The sequence below is a fragment of the Chanodichthys erythropterus genome, chromosome 11 (genome assembly GCF_024489055.1).
Source record: "Chanodichthys erythropterus isolate Z2021 chromosome 11, ASM2448905v1, whole genome shotgun sequence".
Classification (NCBI taxonomy): Eukaryota; Metazoa; Chordata; class Actinopteri; order Cypriniformes; family Xenocyprididae; genus Chanodichthys; species Chanodichthys erythropterus.
This window is the reverse complement of record NC_090231.1, coordinates 55,084,513-55,100,388: the sequence shown is the minus strand read 5'-3', so window position 1 is coordinate 55,100,388 and position 15,876 is coordinate 55,084,513. Positions and strand designations below refer to the sequence as shown.

Genomic DNA, 15,876 nt, shown 5'->3' with positions numbered 1-15,876 from the left:
AATTTGACAATTCATGTCTTGTTCTAGTCAGGAAATGTGAAGCTGACATGCACAGACAGAATGCCAGCTTACATGACCATTATCGTCATGATGATTTTTTTGGTAAGAACTGATTATTCATTTATTAGATTTATTGTGGTATTATTTAGCAATAAATTGAATTATGCTATACTTATTTAGCTGTTAAAGTACTTTTTGTTCATTAACCAGTCAATTTATTTTATATATGGGTTGGAATCACATAAACAGCCAAATTCAACTCACTTTATCTCATTAAGCCCCCTATTATGAGACATTTTCATGGTGACTTACATCTGTGAGAGTATTTGGCATTGTAACCAAAAACATTGGCTTTTGCATGATCCTGCATCCAATTAGTGTCAGTATATCATTAGATTATGATTAGATTCACTTTTTTTATTGTGTGTATTTGTGTATTCAATGCAGATCTTTGTGACCTTGGCCATCGTGTTTGGTGTGGTGCTATACAGGGTCTCCATCATGACGGCCCTGCACATGAGTTCCACTCCCACTTTCCGCTCTAATATACGGGCCACCGTTAAAACCACTGGGGCTGTCATCAACCTTATTATCATCATCATCATGGATGAGGTCTATGGAGCAATTGCACGTTGGCTCACTATTATGGGTACATCTGGTTATTGTTTTAAAGACATTTAGCTTGTCAGCTGTGTTGCAAAAAGCTATGGTTACAGTACATCCTGTTGTTTTCTACCCATAAGAGGTGCCAAAAACTGACAAAAGTTTTGAGGAGAGGCTGATCTTCAAGACATTCATACTGAAGTTTGCAAATGCATTTACTCCTATTGTGTACCTGGCATTCTTCAGAGGCAGGTAAGAACATTGGTAGTCACTCTGAAACTGAACGCAAACAAGTCTGCAATAGGATTCCCTGTGTTAGAATGACAAGCTCTGTTTCATAACCTGGTGAGCTGCCTTGCTGTCTACTGCCTACATAGACAGCTGCCCTCTAAGGCAGTATCCTAACCGAAATAGAGGTGACTGATTTGGAATTCCGTATAGACAGCAGCTTCCTACAAATAGTGATCCTCACTTAAAGAACATGAGAGATTTTGATGTTAACATGTTGCTGAGATAAACTAAACTAACTAAAAACCATCAAAATTTCACAGCACGCAAATACTGGTTAAAATGATAGAGACCAGGGTGGCAGCATGGGTAGTCTCCATGTCAACACACTCTGAATCATTTGTAGAGGTTTAATCATGCATGTAGGAAGGATGGAGCATTGCAAGAGCATTTCAGTAGTCCAATCTAGAGATGACAACAGCCTTGACAAGGAATTATCCATGTGTGTGGATGATAGATCCCAGTGATTATGTATAACGGAAAGGGGAAGGGGCCAAGCACTGAACCCTGGGGTACCCCCATGGATCGTTGATGTGATTTAGGTGCTGCTCCCTTCCAAGATACCTTATAAATCGTAGGATCTGGTGATTTACATTTGCAGACAGATCCAGCAGAACAATTGATCTAGAGGCATCTTTTGCCAGCCGCAGGGCTTCAGTGGCAGAGAGGTCTCAGATTAAATTCCGCTTTTGAGCTTCTGCTTTTAAATTGGCAGAAAGAAATCAGTGAATTATGCTTCTCATTTCACCAGGAACCTTCGATTGGTGCCATTTTCTATCTTGAGTTTGGTTTAATGAAGAACATCTGATGTCCAGGGTTTAGTGGGCGTTTTGTGCAAACGGGCATGAAGGAGGGAGGACAGATGCTGTCTAGACAAGATGTTCGAGTGGATGTAAATGCATTATTTACATAAGAGAGGAGGAGCTTTTAGCAGGATGAAGAGAGGTGGGCGAGTATAGAAAAAAAATTAGTGGCTAAGAGGGAGTGGAGGTTATGTTGGAAGAAAACCGGCGAAGAGTGTGCAGCAAGGTGGAAATCGCAAATGTGAAATGGAGTAACAAGGGCCATTATCTGTGGGACAGTTACTTGTGTAAATGAGGCCCAATAGGTTTCCTGATTTGTAAGTTGGTGACATGGTGTGGTTCAACAAGCTTAGACTGTATAACCAAGAACCACAACTGGGCTGCCATCTTCAGAGGATGTGAATAATAAAACCTCCATCTCTTCTAAAAAGTTTCCCAGCTGACGTAGAGGATGATGTATAACAAACTATAGAATTACTGTGTCATTGGAATTGCATGAAATTTAAAGGATTATTAAAATCTGATTTGTTTACTCCTGACTTGCATTTCCATAGTTGATGAGGAAGTGCCAAACAAGAGCACAGGTACACATGCAAGTCATTACACAAGTTAGTTCTTCAAACAAGGAGGGCTTCACATGTTAAGTATTGTTAGGACCCTAACACACCAAGCCAACGGTCGGCTGTCGGCCAACGTTGGCCCGTTCCACACCGTCAGCAATAGTCAGATCCCGTCGGAGGCTTTTTGGCTGATTGAACATATTGAATCGGCATCCATTGCTGTAATTGGCTGTTTAGCTTAACGAACGAGTCTACGAGTGTGGGAGAATAAAAGTGAAAGTGATGAAAGTGAGCAAACAAGTCAAAACAGTACAGACAGAAGGCTGTTCTAATTTTACGCCATCTTACCTGAAGATTCCAATGCGCAAATATTTTCATAACAACATGAGCTGCATAGAAGGAAGAAAGTGATCAGCATGAATGATAATGATAAGCAGGCGCTGGTTTGTTTACAGTTTGTATATCTGCAGTCCTAGTTGCGGTTTCCCTTTTTGAAAGATGAATATAGAATATTGATACCTGCTGATATAGACAGTTATTTCCTTTACACCAGGTGCAGAACGTACATGCTAGTGGCCTATAGTCTTTGTGGCGTGTTCAAGCGCAACTTTTTAGCCGAGACGCAGCCGACAGTCGACTTTCAGCGCTGCTTGTACTTTTATGTCGGCTTGGTGTGTCATGGTCTTTAGAGTGCATCAGTTATCAGTAATTAAGTAAAAACAGCAGTACGCCTTTCGGATTAGCAATACAATGCATATATTGTCAAAAGCTGAAACAAAAATACTGCAATACTGGTACCGCCAGTACAAGAGCAATTAAAAACAACTCTTATTATACATTTACTTCTGCAGACTTGTATTGACAAGTCACTTTGATGCTCTTTTATGGTGCATTCACCGTGACTCACTGCATTCCTGGTTTCTATTTGGCATTCATACACTTCCACTTATTTAACTGTCTGCACTCTTTTTGGTATTCACAGCTTTTATCAGTGCTCATGCTCCACTCATCTTTGTCGCGCTACTAATGGTTGCTGACATGATTGTCACCTGAAATTGCCATCACTCAATGAGAATTTATGATGTCCTGTGGTTTTTATCATCACGTATAACTGTCAGTGTGAACACCCAAATTTGACCAAAGTTAGGCATCGTCCTTGCTGGAATAAACAGCATGAATTTCTATGAATTGGTTTCTGACCAGTATAATATTGCTCACTAGGTTTTGGAACAGAGCTCTATCCTCCCATCATCCCCACATTTCCCTTTTAGGCTACTTTTAGTGTAATCTCTGTTTTGTGAATCTCCACTTGCATTTGTGCATTGGCTGGTAAACTCAGCTCTTGACCTTCCTCTATCCAATGCCTCCAGACTCATTGGACGCCCAGGCAAATATATCTACGTTATGGGGTCTTACCGGATGGAAGAGGTACTTATCTAGTTTTCAACGTCCTCATTTATGTGTGTGTCAGTGATTCCTTGTGGTTTTCAACAGTGGGTAGTCATGAACTGTGAAATAATTTAATAAAAATAAATGACCTAAATCTTATTGACCAACTGGTGTTCATGTATGTGTGTGTACAAGCAAAATATGTTCCACACCTTACTTTATTCTTGGAGTCTTGTAACTGCATCATCATATGAAAAATAACTTGACAGATTGTCCTAGTTACCTCAGTCCTTATGACTAACGCATTCGAGAATTTGTAGCCAGTCAACTCCACAGTAACTGACTGAAGTCTCTCTCTGCAGTGCGCCCATGCTGGCTGTCTGATGGAATTGTGCATTCAGCTCTGCATCACCATGCTTGGCAAACAGCTCATCCAGAATAACCTGTTTGAAATTGGCATTCCGTGAGTACATACAGCATAGAGAACATGTTGGCACATTTCTAAGTCATTATTCTCACCGAGACGAAAGCAATCTGATCAATTTCCACTGTGTATTTTTAGGTGTGGTGTACCTTTATAGAAATGATTGCTTTAGGGAATAATTGTACTTTGTTTTTCATACCAGAGCATTGCGAAGACCTTGCACGATCCTTTCTTAAAGCTTTTTTTTTCATGAACAAACCTTGCTGACCTTTTTTGTGGCATGCTTGCAAATATGTTTATTTTGCTTTTGGATATAATGCAAATATACTGGATTGTAAGTCTATCTCATGCAAATGCTTCTGAAAGAAACACATGGTAAAAGATTTACATCCAGCAGGCCTGGACAGAATCTGCAAACTCCACATCAACCACCCCCCCCAACACACACACACAATTTTGTGAGCTAATTTTGAGGGAAAATCACATCATAATTTCTGAGTCCAAACACTCTTTCAGATCCCAAAAGCAAATAACAAACTGTGCTTATATACACTCATGGTGTGCTGTAATACCAAAACAAAAACATGATCCTAACCTTTATTTCCATAGCGAAATCTCGGTTGGCCAAACAGTGATTCATTTTTATGAATCTTTAAAATATTGGTGTCCAGAATTACAGAGACTGCAGTTTTTAAAAACTTGGCTTAAATATGTGCTATAAATAAAAGTGCTTATGAAGGGCTGTTGAGATTCTCACTTCCCATATGTCACAACATAACAAGACTTTTTCAAGTCTTAACCTTCTATAGTAAGTATAGTCACAATTATTTTGCTGGCAATGTAAAACCTGTGATTCTCACTTGGCCCTGTTTCCACCTTGTATTAAGATGCGTTTTGGTCGATCAGATCACAAGTGGACGACGCTGAATACAGGTGTAAACTGGGTGTAAAACATTTTGAGCTCCACTTTCGACCACTTCCAGAGGTAGTTGAAAACGCATTTGACCGGATTGCTTTCATTGTCCAAAGGCTCATGTGGTCAAATGTATCTACTCAGATGGGATTTAATCATTGTTGGCTGAAGACCCAAGTATGGTTTGAAGACGAAAAACATACCAAGCACGATGTTCTTTCACCATACCTGATTTCTAACACACATTCACCTCATTCGGCGTGGTCTTGCGGCTATCAGAGCAGAAATGAAACTGCTGCTCTCTGAATGTTTTTCCGTCATCTCCGGGTGCGCTCATATGTTAATTACGAGAGCTTATTTTGTCCGTTAGATCGAAACATCTGAAAAAAAAACAACATACATTTACACCCTCCCCTAGAAGAAATCAGGACAGAAGTGTTTGAAAGTGGACAAAGAGACAGATTAAAACACCAGGTGGAAATGAGAATGTGTCTTCCTTGTCCACTTGTGATCCGATCGACCAAAACGCATCTTAAAACGAGGTGGAAACAGGGCCTAAGATTCGTAAAGACTACGTCATTAGACAAGTTTTGCAATTCCTTCCTGTGTAGCTACTTGCATATTCATTTGCCATTTTTCATATTTTAAAATATTTTAGTACAAAAGTGTAAATAAATATGTTTTGTTTTATGTTTAATGTTGTTATATCAATGCATACAAATGTCAATATTTAAATACTGTTCTTACGTTTTAGTAGAAAAAAACAGTAAAAGTCTGATTTTAAAAAATATCCCTCTTTAACCATCTCAAATCATACAGTTGTAGGTGTAGTTATGCTCACATAATAAATATATCAAACTATATATATATATATATATATATATATATATATACACAGATATACACATATATACACATATATACAGCTATGGAAAAAAAAATATACACTTCTATACAGCTATGGAAAAAAAAAATATACACTTATATACATATATACAGCTATGGAAAAAAAAAATATATACACATATATACAGCTATGGAAAAAATTAAGAGACCACTTAACATTGGTTTCTGAACTTGGAGTGGTTATATATATATATATATAATTAAAAAAAATAAAGAAACCTCTTATGCTCACCAAGGCTGCATTTATTTAAAATATAATAAAATCAGAAACATTGTGAAATATTATTATTAGTATTAGTAGTGTTTTCTGTTTTAATATAATTTAAAAACTAATTTAAAACTAATTTTCAGCATCATTACTCCAGTCGTCAGTGTCACATGATCCTTCAGAAATCATTCTAATATGCTGATTTGCCACTCAGTTGTTATCAGTTATTATTGGTGCTCAAATATTAATCAGTTTAATGCATCCTTGCTGAATAAAGGTATACATTTCCTTTTCATACTAACCCCAAACTTTTCACAAATTGTATGTAGAGTATATTATTAAAATGGTGTATAAAAGAGATCTAATTTAATCTGATGTGAGCGTTCATGAGGGTCTGCAAATGAGTAAGAAATATGCTTGAATTCACCAAGCAAAATCCACAGTGATTATTAATGTATCTGTGTCACAGGAAACTGAAGAAACTGCTCCGACAACGCAAGATAGACAAAAAGCATCAGGAAGAGCTGAACAAAACGCTTCATCGTCACGAGAAGGACCACTTCCTTGGGCCCTTTGTCGGACTCAACCCAGAGTACATGGAAATGAGTGAGTCACTACACACTACGCGCCCACACACACACACACACACACACACACACACATATACACACACATACACATACAGACAGACGTATAAACATTTGTTTGTATTCTCTCCTTATCCATCTGGTTTTCTGCACTCACAGTATGTAGGAACATGGCATCATTAAAAATGTATAGTAAATTACAATTTCCGATTTATGAATTATTGAATTCGTACTGTACACAAACACTAATTGAAATGTCTAAACTCAACTAGACAGATTTATACACCTCATCTGTTTGAAGCAATATTATAAGAGGGTAATTCAAGTCCCCAGACAGCATGCATGGTAAACAGGGTAAATGTACATCCATTGTTTGAAGGATCTGCAGTATTATACGTGGAGTTGGTGTGTTACCGGCCCCTCCTCTTATCTCGCCTCATCTGTGCTACAGCGTGGGCTGGACTTCTGCTAAGAGAGAGGCATTATGGGTCCAAAGGGGGGCTGGCAGAGCAGCGTGAGATTATGAGCTTTAGTTCTGGCTTGAATTCATTAATAACATCCCACCCCCTCACCTACCATCCTCCATCCATACTTCTATCACTCACTCTCTCTCCTGTCCCATTCCTCCATCTTTGAGCGTGGCACTACCCATACTCCTCCTGAGACCCTAAACTGGTAACATTCAAGAGCATCAGCCAAACTACTCTGTTTTTGATTTTTAACTTCTTAAGAGCAAGTTTCCCAGCATATCAACATCTGATGTATAACGTTATGTGTGATAAGAATAAGATGTTCTCAGTAATTCTAATGCCCAATCCTTCATGTGAACGCGCAAAACAAAGGGGAAGGGGAAAGGGGAAGGGGTAGAATTGGGATTGGGCCTAAATGATCCTGTGAGTTTTGCTTTAGTGAAACCTTCTGTGGAAGCTGAATGTTATTGTTTCTATTTCTTATCTAGTCATTCAGTTTGGGATGGTGACCTTGTTTGTGGCCTCCTTTCCACTGGCTCCCCTCTTTGCTCTACTGAACAACGTCATCGAGATCCGTCTTGATGCCAAAAAGTTTGTCACGGAACTGAGAAGACCGATTGCTGTAAGAGCAAAAGACATTGGTCAGTATCTACACGCCGATTTCCAGTGCATTCAATATTTGTTTGTTTGGCAATGATGCATAATGTTTGATTTATACACATAATACATATACATTCTCCAAAATTCAAGATATGGAGACAGAAAATGTCTCAGTTTGAGCTTTATAGGACCTATTTATAACCTGTGATATAGTTAAGCGAGAGTACACAACTGCTAATGTGATAGTGATTTTATGCAACAGCTGAATAAACAACAACAACAACATTTTAGGTGCTTTTTTATGTTTTTTTTATTTGATCTCGGATCAGTTTTATAACTTTGTAGATGTTTTTAATGCCACATTTGTATACTAATGTTAATAGACTCTTACACTCACCTGCTTTGTTCCTGAATGGCTGAGTTTAAGTCCACTTCTCTCACTGACTTCCCTCTGTCTTGTTCACTCGGATGTACATAATTGCTTGCTTTGCATGAGTGCCCACTAATGCCGGTCCTTGATTACTTGTGGGTAAATTAAGTATGAGTATCACTGTGAGTTGCTTTTGTGATGTCACAATCGTGTTGCATTGTGGTCTATGGATCTGCCTGAAGTGTACATATGAGTAGACTTACTTCCTCTGTCAAAATCGAGGGGTCGAGGGTCTGTCCAAGTAATGGAGGTGGGGATTCCCCTGACGGGAAGTGCTGAATAGATAGACAAATCCCTTAAGATTTGGCTACAAAAATGGAAGTGTTCATGTGTGTAGTTGTGTTCCAAATTACGCACTTTACACTGTGCACTTATACATGTACTCATGTACTCAATTGGGACACACCTTATGTCTAAAAGTGGAGTTAAACACAGCCAGTGTATCAGTTGTGAATGGATTGTTTTAATGAATGATTTAATGATTCACACTTTAAAGGGATAGTTCACTCAAAAATGAAAATCACCCCATGATTTACTCACCCTCAAGCCATCCTAGGTGTATATGACTATCTTCTTTCAGACGAACACAGTCGGAGTTATATTTAAAAATATCCTGGCTCTTCTAAGCTTTATAATGGGAGTGAATGGGGGGCCCGATTTTAAAGCAAAAAAAGTGCATCCATCCATCATAAAAGTACTCCACACGACCCCAGGGAGGTAATAAAGGCCTTCTGAAGTGAAGTGGTGGGTTTTTGTAAAAAATAAAAATCCATATTAATACTTTATAAACTATAATAACTAGCTTCCGATGACCGTACGCATCAATTTGGATATTTTTCTTCAGAAGACCCTTAATGACCCCCATTTTTTGGGGGAAAATCTGTTTATGATGGATGGATGCTTTTTTTTTTTTTGTTTCAAAATCGGGCTCCCCATTCACTGTCATTATATAGCTTGGAAGAGCCAGGATAATTTTAAATATTATTTAAATGAATATAAATAATATAATATTATTTGCTGTGGGGTCAGTGTAAGTCAACGTGTGGTAAATGAACTGTTTCTTAATTTTTTGGGTAATTATGGATATGTTCCATTTTTGTAGCCAAATCTTAAGGGATTTGTCTATTTATACAGAAGCTGACTTTTAACAATGAACCTACCCTGAGAAATATTCAATGGAGTGTGACAACTTGCCCCAGACTTCCCTAACTGTGTTTAGTACAACATATGTTTTCATTGCAATACACTGCATCTAATCCCAGTGCAAGGCTAACAAGGGAAACTATGTTCAAAATCTACAACTATAAGCAAGATTGAGCTGCACATAATTTTACACTAATGAAAAGGTTTTTTTTTTTTTAAAGGTATTGATATACCACCTAGTGGTAATATGTGTCTTTACAGCTGAATCTCATGAAACTTTTTTTTCATTTAAGAGTATGATTATATCTATTAAGATTTATTTAAGCTTATATAGAAAATGTTATCTATGTATTTTAATGAGGATTAAGGGATAACATTCAGCCTTAGCCAACTATATATTTAAAATACACAATATGTGAAATCTAATGTCTCTATTTCCATTTCTTTGTCTTCAAGGAATCTGGTACACTCTTCTCAGAGGACTCAGTAAAGTGGCCGTCATTGTCAATGTAAGTTTGTTCTGAAACAAATAAGAGCTGCACCTGCTGTACTGTGATGAACCTGTTATATATTGTACAATTAAGCTGATTCTGATCAGCACTAAAAGTAATTCACAATGGCCAGTGTCACTATACTGCTCCTACTCAAGAGTTACCTTATTACTTTTCTAAATGATCTGACTTATGATTTTCAGCAGGTAAAAGAAATCCATTGGAGCCATTGGACTTGATAAATTACTAGAGCTGTGTTCAAAATCACCCCCTGTGCCCTCATTCACTATTCCCTACAGTACTCCACTAATATAATTCACTTGAAGGAGTGAATGAAAATGAGTGAGTTCAGACAGAGTGCGCTGGAAGGGCTGCTGCTTTTGCATAGTTTGTGCTTGCAGTTTAATAATAATTTCAAACTTCGCAAACTGGCAGCTCCAGTAGTAATGCAAAGATTTTGAACTCTGTCATGCATAAACCTCAATTAAACAATTTAATAATCAATTAAAAACGAATTAATATCTGTATGATATTATCCACATTGAACCAGCAGTTTGGAAAATGTATGGATGATTCAGCTGCGGACGCCATCTTCTGGTCAGACGTGGAAATTTCATTCAGCACGACTCTCACAGTGTATTATGGGTATTCTCTAGCTGTTGAGTGTACATTGCAGTGCATTATGAGATTGAATGAGTGTCGATAATGTTCACTACAGTTTCGGACACGACTACAAATGGCTGTTCCCTCAAACAGTGCCCTATTTAAGGGTATAGGGGGGGATTTCAGACACAGCGTAGGAAGCAGAATATCATAGAGACACAGGGCCAGTTAGCAAACACCCTAACAAACGCATTAACAATGTTTGGCGTGCGCTAATCGTCCTGTGTCACTCTTTAGGCGTTTGTGATCTCATTCACCTCTGACTTCATCCCACGCCTGGTCTATCAGTACATGTACAGTCCAGACGGGACTCTTCATGGCTTTGTCAATCACACCCTCTCATACTTCAATGTTAGTCAGTTCCAGCCTGGCACTGAACCCTTGGAGCCTCTGCACCTGGGATACCGCGTGGACGTCTGCAGGTACTTGGTTTGTTTGGCACTATAGTGTATATAATGTGACTGTATATTACATTCATAATGTTTACACTATCCATAGATATAAAGATTACAGGGACCCACCATGGTCTGACACGCCGTACGAGTTCTCCAGAGAATTCTGGGCCATTCTGGCGGCCCGATTCGCTTTCGTCATCGTATTTCAGGTCAGTCAGAACCATATTCATTAAACACCATTTACAACATTCAACCTTTTTTGATTGCTGATCACTTACTGGATCAATCTTATTATTATTATTATTATTATTATTGTCGTTTAATATATATTAATTATAAATATTAGTTGATTTATAAATAATAAATTATTTAAAGTTATTCAATAAAGATTTTCCACTTATAATTCTCACATTATTATAATGTAAAAAATAAATAAATAAATAGGCATAAATTAATTTCAGACACTGCCATGATCAGTGTTACTTCAGTATTATTTATATACTATTATTTATTATTATTTATTAAATATTTCCAAATTAAGTTTGAGTTTCAGTAATTTTTATGTCCTTTTTTTCATGTTTTATTAGTTTCCCCCCCTCAAATATTTAGCTTTATTTTTATTCAAGTTTTAGTAATTTTTTTTAATTTTATTTCAGTTAGTTGCTAAGGCAACATATCTAATTTACATTAAAGTTTCTAATATTTCAGTTAACAAAACCTATACTGACCGTAATATATGTTTACAAGTGTTCTTTACCATTTAACTAGATAAATAAGTTTGTCTAGACAAAAAAGCCTGACCAGAAAGTATTTTTAAAAGTTGTAAGGTTTTCAGTTTAAAGTAGTTTTGAAGCTTGGAATTTGAAGGTTTTGAAGCACAGATATTCTGGATGGTTGTTAGGAAGTCATTAGGTTGTTGCTATGCAGCTGCTAGATTACTTAGGGTGGTTGCTAGGGTATTCTGGATGGTTACTAGGAGGTTGTTAGGGTGCTTCTATGCGGTTACTAGAGTACTTGGGGTGGTTGCTAGGGCATTTAGGGTGTTGCTAGGGTGTTGCTATGTGGTTGATAGGGTATTCTGGGTGGTTGCTATGCAGCTGCTTGTGCACTTAGGGTGGTTGCTAGGATTTTTCTATGTGGTTAATAGGGACAAAGGGCTGGTTGCTAGAGTGTTGCTATGCAGTTGCTTGTACGTATTATTGCATAGCTAGCATGTTTCAGATAGATAAAGTGCTAGTTGATAAATAGATAGTCATGTTTTATTAGTTTATTAATTCTATTTGACTTTTTATGTGGTAAATTCAAATTTTAAAAATAGTTTTAGTAATTTTATTTCTTCAACTTATTTTATTTAATTGCTAAGGCAACATATCTAATTTACATTTGAGTTTCTAATATTTCAGCTTTACTTCAGTTAACAAAACCTATACTGACCGTAATATATGTTTACAAGTGTACTTAAACATTTAACTAGATAAAAAAAAAGTTAGTCTAGACAAACTTTGATGTTGGCTTGAGAAAGCCTGACCAGAAAGATTAAAGTAGATTTAAAGTTAAGGTTTTCAGTTTAAAGTAGTTTTAAAGCTTGGAATTTGAAGCTTTTGAAGGCCATACAATCTATCAGAAAAAAAACAGATATTCTGGATGGATGTTAGGAGTTTGTTAGGGTGTTGCTAGGGTATTCTGGGTGGTTACTAGGAGGTTGTTAGGGTGTTGTTATGCAGTTACTAGTGTACTTAGGGTGGTTTCTTGGGTATTTAGGGTGGTTGCTAGGGTGTTACTATGCAGTTGATAGGGCATTCTGGGTGGTTGCTACAGTGTTGCTACGCAGCTGCTCGTGCACTTGGGGTGGTTGCTAGGGTATGAGGGCTGGGTGTTGCTATGCAGCTGCTAGGCTACTCAGGGTGTTTGCTAGGCAGTTTTTTGTACGTTTTATTTTTTTTATTCTATTTAGTTTTATTTTTATACAGTAAATAATAATATAGTTATAAATATAGTTTTAGTAATTTTATTTCTTCAACTTACTTTATTTCAGTTAGTTGCTAAGGCAGCATATCTAATTTACATTTAAGTTTCTAATATTTCAGCTTGATACTGACCGTAATTTATTCTTACAAGTGTACTTTACCATTAATTTTTTTTTTCAATTACAGTATATGCTCTCGAAAATGGGCCTAATTGTCATGAAAATGATGCAAAAAAGCTTAATGTTATAAACTGGACTTCACTTTTGTTATGCAAAAGATAATTATAACCTTTTTTTCTTGTTTTTTTGTGGTAAAACATTTTTTTGAGGGTTTTTTTTTTTTTTTTTTTGACTCTAATACGAGTGTAAATTCTCTCGTCTCTCTGTCCAGAATGTGGTAATGCTGATGAGCGACTTTGTGGATTGGCTAATCCCAGACATTCCCAAGGACATTAGCGTTCAGATACACAAGGAGAGGAACCTGATCGTTGAGTTGTTCATGAAGGAGGAGCAGGGCAAGAAGTACAGGAACACCATGAGCGACCCGAGCCCGCAGCCGCTCCGCTCGCGCCCCAGCTCTCAAGCGTAGAGCGGCGCTGCTCCATTATAACTCTGTGACCGGCTGAAGCAGAACGGAAAGCCTGTCGAGGACCACTGCCGCAAGGATCAGCGTCTCTACAAAGAATGTCACATGACTGCCACCTCATTTGCATACCATTTTCCTTTTGTTTGTTAATGATCTTTTTCTATCAGCTTCATCTAACGTCTGCAGGTAGGTTTTTTTGGAAAGAGGGTTTGTATCGTTTTATCTGTTGACTGATGAATATTGTATGTAGTTTTGTGACACATTGCTGCTTCAGCTAATGATCATTTTTATTTGAAAATATGATGCTTTTATAGGACTTTTAACATGAAAATGTAACATGTTTATGTTTTCGATATTGTTGGATAGGACTCTGAACTCATTTAAAGTGCTTTTTAAATGATTTAATATTAGACATTTCATTCAGAATATTTCTGCTCAAGGGAATCAGCAACTATCAATATCATGCCGTTTCCTTTTTAGGTACTAAGAAGTAGTTCTGTTCTGTCATAGTAATGATCGTGTCTGTTTAGGCTTTAGTCGTCTATATATAAAATATAGACATAAAACACTACAGTTGAAACAAAGTTACTACAATCCTCATTGGGTCTTCTTTAGCATTTTAGAATTACTAGTACATGCGATTTTGACAGGATGTTGATTGATCTTTTCGGCAGCATGTGATTGCTTGGTTTTTAGGTAGTGCATCTGAAAATTCTGATAAGAAAGTGTACGCTGTATATATGATGTTCAAGAGGCCTTAATATTCACAGAAATGCACTGCATTTATTAAAGGGATAGTTCACACAAAAATGAAAGTTTTGTCATCATTTACTCACCCTCAAGTTGTTCCAAACCTGTATGAATTTCTTTCTTCTGCTGAACACAAAAGAAGATATTTTGAAGAATGTCGGGAACCAAACAGCTGATGAAAGAATATTTTTCATTGACTTTCCCATACTATGGAAGTCAATCAACTGTTTGGTTCCTGACATTCTTCAAAATATCTTTTGTGTTCAGCAGAAGAAAGAAATTAATACAGGTTTGGAACAACTTGAGGGTGAGTAAATGACAGAATTTTAAATTTTTGGGTCAACTATCCCTTTATTATTGAGTCATATGGACAGAGTTTTGTGTCTGCCTGTCTGAATGTTTTCTCTCTTGTCTTAAATCGTGACGTTCCAACATTAATGAAATGGCAACAATGATGGAAACGATATATATTGGTACAATATGTTGCATGTGTCTTCCATTCAAAGTAATTATGCGCGTCTAAGAGTGGTTCTAATTGAAATGAATATAATATAAATATAATAAATTAAGTCTTAAGACATACTCTCTGTTTGTTTGGACATATGGCAATGTGTGTTTTTATTGTATTCTTCACAAATTCTTTTTTTTTTTTTTTAAATATTCATGTATCCCCAGAAAGGCTTTGGTTCTACCTTTATTAATAAATGTACAATGTAAACCCATTTTTAGACTGTTACATCATCCACATACTGTTTACCTCTGTGAAAGAATGTCTTTTGTGTTTTCAGTGTCTCATACTGCTAATGGGAAGGTTATGACTACTTTTGCTTTTGAACGGTTTCTTAAATAAATGTGTCATATACGATTTGGTATGTACATTTATTGACTCTTTTGCTTAAGGCCAGTTACATTTTGTTGCTTGAAAAAGAAACTTGTTGAATTCATATTTTATATTTTACTTCATTTAGCTGCCTGCTGCTCTCCTTTGAGGAAGGAGGAGCAATAAAATAAGTAGGTAACTTCAATTCAGTGCCCTCTTTCAAGGGTTAGTTCACCCAATAATGAAAATTATCTGTCATGTATTACTCACCCTCATGTCGTTACACACCCGTAAGACCTTTGATCATCTTAAAAACACAAATTAAGATATTTTAGCTTAAATTTGATGGCTCAGTGAGATCTGCATAGCCAGCAATTACATTTCCTCTCTCAAGATCCAGGTACTAAAAACATATTTAAATCAGTTAATGTGAGTACAGTGGTTCAATATTAATATTATAAAGCGGCGAGAATATTTTTTGTGTGCTAAAACGACTTATTTAGTGATGGCCGATTTCAAAACACTGCTTCATGAAGCTTTGGAGCGCTATGAATCTTTTGTGTCGAATCAGCGGTTCGGAGCGCCAAAGTCACGTGATTTCAGCAGTTTGGCGGTTTGACACGCGATCCGAATCATAATTCGACACAAAGATATCTTCCTGAAGCAGTGTTTTGAAATCGGCCATCACTATAGCTAAGTCGTTATTTTGTTTTTTGGCACACCAAAAATATTCTTGTCGCTTTATAATATTAATATTGAACCACTGAACTCACATGAACTGATTTAAATGTTTTTAGTACATTAATGGATCTTAAGAGAGGAAATGTCATTGCAGGCCTCACTGAACCATCGGATTTCATCAAAAATATCCTATTTTGTGT

General features: G+C 36.9%; 1 protein-coding gene across 1 annotated transcript in view; it reads left to right on the top strand.

Moving 5' to 3' along the window:
• Window positions 1-14,269, top strand: part of ano1a (anoctamin 1, calcium activated chloride channel a) — a 56,791-nt gene extending 42,522 nt beyond the window's left edge. The window contains exons 16-26 of the mRNA XM_067401438.1: window positions 28-102; window positions 448-649; window positions 744-855; window positions 3,625-3,682; window positions 4,006-4,106; window positions 6,564-6,700; window positions 7,640-7,792; window positions 9,781-9,833; window positions 10,716-10,900; window positions 10,977-11,082; window positions 13,231-14,269. Of these exons, the coding sequence (XP_067257539.1) occupies window positions 28-102; window positions 448-649; window positions 744-855; window positions 3,625-3,682; window positions 4,006-4,106; window positions 6,564-6,700; window positions 7,640-7,792; window positions 9,781-9,833; window positions 10,716-10,900; window positions 10,977-11,082; window positions 13,231-13,428 (1,380 nt within the window). The 3' untranslated portion in view covers window positions 13,429-14,269. The remainder of the gene's footprint in view (window positions 1-27; window positions 103-447; window positions 650-743; window positions 856-3,624; window positions 3,683-4,005; window positions 4,107-6,563; window positions 6,701-7,639; window positions 7,793-9,780; window positions 9,834-10,715; window positions 10,901-10,976; window positions 11,083-13,230) is intronic.
• Window positions 14,270-15,876: the final 1,607 nt, after the last annotated feature.